Source organism: Argentina anserina, chromosome 3, assembly GCF_933775445.1.
Source record: "Argentina anserina chromosome 3, drPotAnse1.1, whole genome shotgun sequence".
Classification (NCBI taxonomy): Eukaryota; Viridiplantae; Streptophyta; class Magnoliopsida; order Rosales; family Rosaceae; genus Argentina; species Argentina anserina.
Genome location: NC_065874.1, coordinates 2,084,147 through 2,095,207, shown reverse-complemented (window position 1 = coordinate 2,095,207; position 11,061 = coordinate 2,084,147). Strand labels below are relative to the sequence as shown.

The 11,061-nt window shown below is 37.4% G+C and overlaps 1 protein-coding gene across 1 annotated transcript; it reads left to right on the top strand.

Moving 5' to 3' along the window:
* The first annotated feature begins 4,594 nt into the window (after positions 1-4,594).
* LOC126786083 (wings apart-like protein 2) lies at positions 4,595-11,040 on the top strand. The gene is made up of 12 exons (XM_050511794.1): positions 4,595-5,255; positions 5,612-5,711; positions 5,834-6,173; positions 6,606-6,718; positions 7,277-7,402; positions 7,554-7,647; positions 7,737-8,548; positions 8,893-9,149; positions 9,946-10,093; positions 10,249-10,346; positions 10,436-10,517; positions 10,666-11,040. Exons 1-12 carry the CDS (start codon positions 4,792-4,794, stop codon positions 10,747-10,749), a joined length of 2,718 nt encoding a protein of 905 aa, XP_050367751.1. The 5' UTR covers positions 4,595-4,791; the 3' UTR covers positions 10,750-11,040.
* The last annotated feature ends 21 nt before the right edge of the window (positions 11,041-11,061 follow it).

Sequence of the window (11,061 nt, the reverse complement as noted above, 5' to 3'; positions counted from 1 at the left end):
GCACCTCGTGTTTGAAATTGAAAACTGAACATATGAAAATTGAAAAGCCAAAGCAAAAGGCACATGAAAACCGAACTTGATCCACTGCTAATTGCGATTAGGAAATTGAAGAGTAACACTCACCTCCGGCCAGCTTCTGTTGAAGAGTCCATATATAGCAAAGTGTAGAATCGCCACAATAGATGTATGTAGGGGATCGCGCCCTTATTAGTGCTATGCAATAAGGGAGAAGATACACACAGACTCTCAAAAACTTGTGGGGGCAGATCTTCTTAACATTCCTTCTAAGGTAAAAATACAGTGGCAGTAAAAGTGGCAACCACCAAGTTACGTCCCCTTGCGTAAAAAAATGCATGATCATTGATGCCTTGATGGTGGCTTAATTGGTAGAATTGCGTTTTGGCTAGATGGACTAGTCGTATATATCATTGTGTTCTATATATAGACAAGGGCCGTGTTTGGCAACGCGGACTAGATTGGATAAGAAATCAAATCCTGCTAAGACTTGATTGGATTGGATTGTAGATATATATTCTCATGCCCAGTTACATGTTTGGTAGCCTTCACTTTTGGCGGACTGGATTTTAAATATTTTTCTTTCCTTGTTTCCAATATTTTTCTTTCCTTATATAATAACGTACATTTTTCTTTTTACCATCAATTTTTTTTCTCTTTTTCTCTTGTCAAGCATTCAATAACAATATATATTGAGAACTATATATATATATATATATAACTGCAATATAATTTTATTGCATGACTGACCAATAATGGCTAAATCTAATACTAAAATAAAAAAGTTCCTACAAAAAACTAAATTAAATACATCAGCATGCTCTTGATTTTTAAGCTCTTGGGTTTTTGGCTAAAGCCATTTATTCTAAATGTAATTTTTACAAGGCTAGTATATCTTACGACAACGATACACCTTCAAAATCCAGTTTGGAGTGACTGTCATCACAATTTCTGAAAAATATTTAAACAGGAGGAATGCAGGGACACAAAGCACGAATAATGCGAACAGAGACCTCCCTGCTCCATTTTCAGCTTCTCGCAGCTTCTCCATTTTCGCATCCCATCATCTTCAACTCCGGCACTCGGTAGTCAGTGGCACTTTTTAGCTCAAGGATCGAGATATATGTCTAATACAAGGCCTCATACTCGGAATGAAGGAGAAGACTAAAATGCAAGACAAAAACAAACTATTTTACGGATGTTAAACTCTAGAACTGCTACTTTTGGTTTGGATACTCATGAGAGTCCTCATATAGTAGAAAGTAGAAACTAAACATCATCCTAAATTAGGATTGAAACACTCCCGCAATCCAAAAAATCACACAAGCAAAGTAATGCAAAGGACAAACAGCTCTGTCAATGCCTATCCTTGTGCTACAACCCACAAAGAGGGATAAAGCTCTACTGCACAATGTTTGTGCAGGAGGCCAAGACAAACAAGGAGCCAATACATCAAGGCAAAAGCCTCCAGTATTGCTGCATATCAAAATACCAATGAATATAAATAATGTGAAAGTTACCAGAAGATGAATGATTCGTAGTAGGAACCATTTCAATAAATTCTACATCCAAGAATGAAAAACACAATTAAAAGTTACAAGTGCTACCTTGCAAGATTGATGCTTTCTTACTTTACCCCTTGGCCTCTCAAACAAACTCTCCAATACCATGACCATCAACTGAACTATACCATCACAATCTAACCAAAAGATACAAACAATAACCATCATAGTCTAACCAAGATAACTGAACCCGCTATAAATTGTGTAAAGGTGGAAGATATAAACTAATCAGTTATCCACAAGAGAGCAAAAATGTAGCTAGCATAGATATTTTCCAAGTTACAGGGGCATAGAGCCACGATAGAGCCAACAACCAATGAATACACCGACTAGCTACTACAAATTATCAATGTAGATCATGTAGTTTTTTTTTTACATAGGTCTTAACAACCAGAGACAAACAAGATCATCGACAAGGAAAGAAGTACATAAACAAGAAACTCTCTTTTTTGAAAGTTAACTTTTCAAAGGAATATCAATCGATACACAAAGAAGTACATAATCATCAACTTATAATTCTTCGGCATGTAATCTTTCTATATCCTCTAATTTTTGGAGAAGAATCGAATGACCAAGTAAAACAAAGATCTTATATAGGACAGTTCAACGTACCCAACAAATGTAAATCTTCTACCAAACTATTCCTATAACCATGAACACAATGAAATCGAAAATGGTGCCTCCAAACTAATCTAAAATCCACAAATTGAACCTCAATACACATGAATTCAATCAAATTACTGAAAACCATAATCGAACTACTTTGACAGAAGAACACCAATATCAACAATACTGATATATAGAGATTACCAGGGGATAAATGAATACATGAACTTGATGTCATGAACCCAAATTTGTAACATAGAACACAAGTCTCAATTAACCAAAATTCATACAACCCATGAAGCAAATTCACAAAACCAAATGTAAGGGAACACAAACCCATCAAAATTGAATCTCTTAGAGAAATTAGGAGCTACAGATCGAGATTTACAAACAAGTGTTACCTGAAAGACACCTAAAATTACAAACAAGTGAGAAACCACAGAAGAAAATATAAGCGTTTTTGATCTTTGCGGTGTCGCGCGACTGGCTCTCTTTTCTTTTGTCAATATCGCGTGACTCGCTCTCCAACCGGATTAATTTTAATGATGTTTGGGAAAATTATTATTCTAATCATTGTGTGTGTTTTAGACGTATTAAGTTTCATATTAGAGATAAATTCGCATCTATGTAATAGATTAGGACTCCGAATCTTACGGAATTGTGGTTATGTAATGCCTATATATAGGTCTAATTATCAATCAATAAATTATTACATTATGTTCTATTACGTTGTTATTATTCTCGTTCCATTATCTTACAACAAATGACACATTTTCAGTAGGATTTGTAATCTTGGTCGGACAAAATTTAAATTTTCTGGCCCAACAATTATGCCATCGGGCCAGATTGACAAACTTTAATCAAATCCAAGACCTATATCTGTGCAAACAAATACAGACAAGGAGACTTGTAGATCGAATCCCAATCCGGACAAACCAACCAAGGAAACTAAACTAGGCTGGATGACTTTAGAAAATCGGAGTCGGAAGTGGAATCTTTCATAACGCTAGAGTGGAGTCACGGCTAAAACACATGGAAGCTACACGGCTCAATAAACGATAACAGATTGCAGACCAACGTCCATCGTTAATTGATGCGTAAATATATATATATATCGTCCGGCCGGCTAGTGATTTGTGGGATTCATGTACGTCGTAATTAATAGTCATGAAATTGATCATAAACAGACCTCACACTTTCTTCGTTCGAATGCTCATCACCTTAAAAGGTATGATTGTCTACACCCACCTTATTTCCTATGCTCAAATATTATTAAATCTCATTTTGACAGCCACTTTACCTGCACCATTTTGTACGCACCTCTTTGTTGTTATGGTAATTGAGATATTGAAGGAAACTAAACTTGATACAAGTAACTAAAATGAATTACAGACATTCTGCTAGTAGTCGGATCCAGCTGCTCACATAGCTATATATTGTAATTCCTCCTTGAGGCATTTCCAACAGTGAAGAACGGGGTGGAATGGAAAGAATGGTTGATAATCTACTTGATTGATTGAGAGAGAGAGAGAGCGCGGAGAGTCAAAGAATCCGAATGAAGAAGGAAATGAATGATCAAGTAATGAACAAAGAGAAGAAACAAGATTCACATATTGCTTTGTTTGGACTAATTAATCTTACTTTGTTGATGAGAATTTTATTTTTTAGTAATATAATTTTTTAAGAATTGAAATTATTTTTGTTTGGATACTATTTTTTAAAATTTAAAAAATAGTTAAAATTGCATGTAAAAAATTGTGAATTGAGGAATTACACATTTTTATGGAAAATAAACAGTAAAAACAGACTTCAAATTCTTTTTATCTTTTCTAGTAAAATTTATATTTTTTTTAAATTTCATCACAAATAAAATAAGAAATATCAAATTTCTAGACTTTAATTAAATTTCTCCTTTATCTTTCTCAATTCATACACAGCAATACAGAAGAAAGGAAATCACAAACAAAGTGGGAATGAATGTAAGATTCAATAAAGCAAATCAATGAATCATATACATACTGAAACAAGGTTGAATTCAACAAAGGAAATCACAAACAAAAGTGGGGAAAGAATCTGAATGAACAAACAATCGAAATGGAGGCGCCTTCAGTGGTCGCCTGGGGTTGGGGTTCCGCCGTCGCCGGAGCCAGAGGTTGAGGAGGACGCTGGTTCCGGATTCAGATCCGGTAACGAAGCAGCCATCCGATTCCATTTCCGGCCGTTGACGTCAAACCTCAACCTCCCATTAGCAACAAACGACACTGCGCTTGTAATCCATCCCAACCAAAATGACCAAAGCACCCTCATTTTTAGATATAATCAAGAAAATATAAAAACCGTGATTGGTCACAAGTAAAAAAAAAAAAAAAAACCCAAAAAGGGCAAAAGGCACAGAATTTCACAGCCCTCCTCAGTCTTCTTTCAAATCCAAAAACCTCGTCTTCAAGATTCAAACCCCCAAATAGCTTCTTCTCCTTGTTTCTTTCAGCTCAAGATCACCAGTCCCTGCAATTCTTCTCTCTCCCCCAATCTTTTTCAATTCCAATTCTACCCTCCAATTTTTTTAAAGACCATGCCCATCTGAACCCCCCGAAACGGCGCCGTAGCAATGATTGTGAGGACTTACGGCCGGCGCAAGGGAGGAGGGAACCTCCCCAGGACTTACTCCGACTCAACCCTAAACGACGCCGTCCGCGGTGACGACGGCGACGACGTCAGCGCCGACCCGTTCAGAATCTCGCTCTCCCAGGACACCGTCCCCCAATTCAATTTCAACTTCTCGTCGTCGTCGCAAGACTCGTCGGAGCCGCCGTACCCGCCTTTAAAGAGGCCCGGTCCGATTCGAAGCGGCGGCGTTTTAAAGAAGAAGGCGAGGCGGAATGAGGCGGCGGCGACGGCGACGCTGATGGAGGCGCAGGAGTTTGGGGAGATGATGGAGCACGTGGACGAGGTCAATTTCGCGCTGGATGGGCTGAGGAAAGGTCAGCCGGTGAGGATCAGAAGGGCGAGCTTGTTGTCCTTGTTGGGTATTTGTGCTACTTCTCAGCAGAGACGGCTTCTCAGGACTCAGGGGTGGGTTCTTGCTCCGTTTTCGAGCTCAAAATTTCAACTTTGGTGATGGGTTTCTGTTGGATTTTTGAAACTGTGTGAATTGGTAATGTAGGTTTCAGGTTAATCTTGCTTTTACTATCTGTTAAACATTTGTGGTTCTTTGATTGGCTGCTGTGTGTTTTGAGATGTAGACAATGTTTTGGAGAATGTGTTCATGGCTTTGATCAGGAAGTATGTGTGTCTTGAAACTCTGTTTTGATTGACTACTTTAGATTGTTAACTGTACCAAGTGTTTTTGGTTTGTTAGTGTTCTTAAGTGGAATTGTCAGTGTGCTTGTTTCTGGGGTATGTGCTGATATGAAGTGCTGTGTTATCAGGATGGCGAAAACGATAATCGAGGCCATCTTGGGTCTCAGTTTTGATGATGAACCCAGCGATCTGGCTGCTGCAGCTATTTTCTACGTTTTGACATGTGATGTAAGTGGTTCAGTACCGGACTTTATTCCGACTTCCTATTCAAGTTTTCATATTTTTTTTTGAAGTCAAGCTTATTCTCTCTAATGCTGATCCTGAAAGCATGTCATTTTTCACTATTGCAGGGTCAGGACGATCCTCTCTTGGAATCACCAAGCTCTATTAATTGTTTGATTAGGTTCTGCAAACCAATTGTCTCAAAGATTACTGAAGATACAGCCCCAAAAATCGGACGAAAGCTTCTAGCTTTGCGTTTGGGTGCTGACATCTCGCATTGTGCACCAAAAAGGATAGACTCCAGCTTGACTGCTATTCTTTCCAAAGTACATGAGATTCTTGTTACTTGCAAGGAAATGAAACCAAGTTCTTCTGATGAAAGTGAAATGAACATGCCGGAGTTATGCCCCAAATGGATAGCTTTGCTTACTATGGAGAAAGCTTGCTTATCTACTATTTCTCTTGAAGGTCTGTTTTTATAATGTAAACTTGATGACTGTCTCGTTGTTTTAAAATTACTACAATTTATTATATCAGTAGCTAAAGCATTGTACATATTCCATTTGCATGAGCATTCTAGGCCAAATAAAATTAAACACTACCCAATAGGTGGAAAAGACTGAATTGATACAATCATGGCATTATATACTAAAAAAAATATGTCCATAAGTTAGATGTTAAATTCTGTAACATTTACTAATGGAGTTTTCTGGATAGAATAGCTATCCACTGCAAGATCTGATATTCCTGAGGGCTTTGAACCAAATTTTCAAAGTCTTCCTTTCTGATACTAAGTTGGTCAACCTTCATCCATGTTTTTAACTTTACATCGTGAATATGCTTTGTTTTGTCCTGGATTCTATAATTGATTTCTTCTTTATATTAATTGGATTGCTTCAGAAACAACTGGTACAGTAAGGCAGGCTGGGGGAAACTTTAAGGAAAAATTACGAGAGCTTGGAGGCCTTGATGCAGTCTTTGAGGTGTCAATGAGTTGCCATTCCAAAATGGAGGTGTGAGCTTGTATGTTTATTTTATCTCATTGTCTGCTTTATTCCATATTGAACCTGAAATGGCTTAGATTTTTGAAAGATATTAAAGAATTGTAATACTTCAAACAGTGATCAGAGATAATTAAAATTACTTGTAGTTTCTTATGGACGTCCATGGTTAACTATATCATATTTCTTTAGATATGACTCATATAACAGGAAAGAATGGCAGTGCTACTAGTGGACATATGTACATATATATTGGTATGACGCACAGCCTTATATGAAATGTGTGGACACCATATAGAAATTTAGACAGTAATAATGGGAAATAGGTTTGACATTGTATGGTGTCATCTTATCGATAGTCAGTTGTGGGTCCTGATTAATTACTTGGAGTTAACATAATTAATGTGCGGTAAGATGTCACTTCCTTTCAAGAAAAGTCCAAAACCAAATACCAAAATCATTACATGATAAGTTTTTGTATATCTAAATATTTTGTTTTTATATCTTTTTTTTTTCTTAATTATTATTGTGGCCAAGTATTTTTTCTTAGTGCGAAAAATTAATGTGCAGGGTTGGCTAAAAGGTAATGCTCCTTCTACTTGGGAAATGGAAATCGACATGGTGCGGAACCTGGTTCTGCTTTTAAAATGCTTGAAGATCATGGAAAATGCTACATTCCTGAGCAAAGAGAACCAGGTATAGCTAAAAGTCATGTAGATTCCCACCCCTACTCACTATCTCTCTCATATGTAATAGACTAATAGTGCTATCCTTATCTCTTTTTGATATTGGATTTTAGTAGTTATAAATAGGGAAATAAATATTGACATCTGTCTTTCCGTACCAGAGCCACTTGCTTCAAATGAAAGGAAGGTTGGATCCGATGGACAAGCCCATATCTTTCACAGAACTTGTTATAAGTACCATCAGTATTCTATCAGGTAACTTAAGTTTCTGATGTGAATTCTACTTGGTATTTTCTTTTTTTGTTGTTTCTAATGTTTAATGGTGTTGTTCACTTGTTCTACAGGGCTTTATCTACATAGAAGTGTATCTGTTGACAAGTGTCATAATCTTGCTAATGGGAATGAATATGCCTCCAAGAAAGGTTCCCGCAAATGTCAGAGCAATGGATTAGTGTCTACTTCTCGCGTTGTGTATACTATATCCAGTTCAGAAACTACCAGCACGTCAATGACTGACACATATTCGTTGAAGACAAGACTTAGTTCTTCCAGAAATGGCTCATCTAGTGGTACAGCAACCCTTTTAAGTGGGGGAACACGCACATTGAACTATGGTTCACGGAAGGATAGTGGTTTCGGTCGAAGGTCCTATAATTCTAAAAACACTAAAAATTATCTTTTGGAGGAGAGCCGTGATCCTTTTGCATTTAACTACGGTTCCGGTGATGATTTTGGACTGAGTCAGAGATCCTATATGTCTAAAAACTCAAAAAACAAACTTCTTGAGGAGAGCCAAGATCCTTTTGCATTTAGCGATTGTCCCAGTGAGGATGCTGGTCTCAGTCAGAGATCATATATTTCTGAAGATTCTAAAGTTGACCTGTCACAGGATAGTCAAGATCCATTTGCGTTTGATGAAGTTGATATTGAACCTTCTCAGTGGGACATATTATCTGGCAAGAAAAAGATTTCTCAAGTGCGACAAAATGGAGAAGCTTTCAGGGAGCTTGATGATGATTGCCAGTTGCATCTGATTATGAGCCAAGCAGAATCGAGTATTGGTGAAGACCATGATATGCCGGAGACTTCCAATGCGGGTGCTGTTAGCAAAGAAGGTTCCAGTCTTTTAGCTGACTGCCTTCTGACTGCTGTCAAGGTAATTGTGTGGCCTTTGTTTTTTTTTTTTTATATATTATATGAACTATTCTGGTTCTCTTTTCAACTTCCATGCAAGAGTGTGGCGGGTGGTGGTTTAATACTCTAGTAGATAGTTACACATTGTGTCAAAATGCAAGTATACTGTCCTTTTTATCAGAAAAATAAGAACTTATCATGGCCATTGAGTGCCTTATTGATTTCCCTGCCTGACCTTTACTATTTGAAACCCTGTCTTGGTTCTTTCATAGAGGGTATTGAGTCCATTGTGGGAACTGTGATGACTCAGCATCACATATACAGAAGGAAAGATTGAAATGTGAAGCTCATAAATTTTCTTGGCAGGTTCTGATGAACTTAGCAAATGAGAATCCTGTTGGTTGTCAGCAAATTGCTGCGGATGGCGGACTGGAGACTATGTCTTCCTTGATTGCTAGCCACTTTCCATCATTCTCATCTCCCTTCAGTGAGAGAAATGACAATACCTCAAGTATTGAAATGGACAATCAGAATGGTAGACATCTTACAGATCAAGAGCTAGATTTCCTTGTTGCTATTTTGGGCCTGCTTGTAAACTTGGTTGAGAAAGATGGTCAAAACAGGTTAGTTTGACTCTTGGTTTTGTGCGGTTCTTTATGATTATGTTATATGCTGCTGTGGTATTGAGCTTGGAAATGTTGTGTTAGGGTCATATAAAAATCTTAGAGGGAATTTCAAATCTATCTTCAAATGTTAGGAGTTGAACGTAGCGTTCCTTATAGACTAATTGGGGTCATACATTTGTGTTTTGTTGCCCATGGTGATGATTCATAATAGTAATTTAACATACAGAGCCAGATGGACTTAAGAAGTTGGAAAGAAAGCACTTACAGTTATAAGTTGCTGACTCTGGTTATTTTCCTCTATGATTGTTCCTGATTGATTAGTTGTACCCCAAAGTAGAATTTTGAAAGTCAATTTCCAGATGTGCTAAGTTGATTATGAGATTCTTATTGGATCAGCCAATTGCACCCTAGTGATTTGTTTCACTTGCTGGTAAGTCATTGTAGTGTTCATTAGATGGATGTATCAAGACATATGATAAGCAAGTGCTCTTTTATTGCCAGGTGTTATCTCTTTAGTACTCTAATGTATCTCATTAGACGATGTAAGATGCTCTGATTGGGACACACCATAGTGTTGTGTTGCACTTGGTAGCGGTTCAAGATAGTAGTCTAATAGACCGATGTACTTGAGAAGTTGGATAGGCATTGTTTTGTTCTGAAAGTTGCTGACCGTGTATGCATTTTCTTATGTATATGAGCTTAAATGGGGCAGCAGTATTAGCCTTTTGTTCTGATTATCAGATTGGCAGGATCGTATTCTAAATTTTCTTTTTTAAAACATTGTTAATTCCAGATCACGGCTCGCTGCAGTCAGTGTTCACTTGCCTATTTCAGATGGGTTTGAACAGGAAAATCACAAGGATCTAATTCTGCTAATATGCTCTATATTCCTAGCTAACCAGGGTGCAGGCGAGTGTTCCGAAGAAGGAAGAGTTTTGCCAGTGAGTGACATTGTCTATGGAATTTGCTAATATGATTTTATGGAGATAATGAATGTAATAGATTAAAAAAAAACGATTTCAACAATGATACAGAGAAGCTATCTGATGATATTTGTCTTCTGAAGTTCTTATTGTGAACATATTGTATTATACAGGATGATGAGGCAGTTGTGTTGCAAGGAGAACAAGAAGCTGAGAAAATGATAGTAGAAGCTTATGCTGCCCTACTTTTAGCATTTCTTTCAACTGAAAGGTTGTTTTTTCTTCCCTCATTCTCGCTTTTTACTCAATTTCAGGATACAGTAGGGGTTTCTATTTACATACAATTCTTTTTGTCTTCAGTAAGGGTGTACGTGATGCCATTGCTGACTGTCTCCCAGATCGCAACCTTGCTATCCTAGTACCTGTATTGGACAGATTTGTGGTATGTATTTGACTTTTAATTTTCTGAATCATGATACAGTGCATGACTTGATGTTTCTGTCGTAGATGCTTGACATATATGGATGCTGCACATAAATAACAAGTTATATTTCTCATCTGACTATTATGTACCTTTCTATCTTATTCAGGCATTTCACTTGACGTTAAACATGATCTCACCAGAGACTCATAAAGTCGTAAGCGAAGTAATTGAATCATGTAGGCTACGATGAGAGCTTCAGAGATGGAGATCCTGTACAGGTTTGGCCTTCCATTCAGATGAATTGTAGTTCACATTACACTCCACGACTCCTATAGGGTTTGAATTTCAGCTGCACATTGTGTTTGAACTGACCACAGGCCTTTTTGCTTGTGCAGTGCTTCCTTAATTTCTTTTTTTGTTCACTCCACTGAGCTATTCTTTTGTATCTCGTCTTTTTAACCATTTTGTAGCAGTTAGAGAGATCTGCTTGTATACAATAGATGATAAAACGAAATGAAAATATCTCGTTTTTGTTTTGTGCTGTGTACATGTATGTCGTAGC

What these genes read in the sequence shown, in the direction of transcription:
- LOC126786083 (XM_050511794.1), top strand. Translation starts at nt 4,792, where the DNA reads ATGATTGTGAGGACTTACGGCCGGCGCAAGGGAGGAGGGAACCTCCCC. An exon ending in TCCTGAGCAAAGAGAACCAG is followed by an intron (nt 7,403 to 7,553) that starts GTATAGCTAAAA and finishes TTTCCGTACCAG; the next exon opens with AGCCACTTGCTTCAAATGAA. An exon ending in GCCTTCTGACTGCTGTCAAG is followed by an intron (nt 8,549 to 8,892) that starts GTAATTGTGTGG and finishes TTTTCTTGGCAG; the next exon opens with GTTCTGATGAACTTAGCAAA.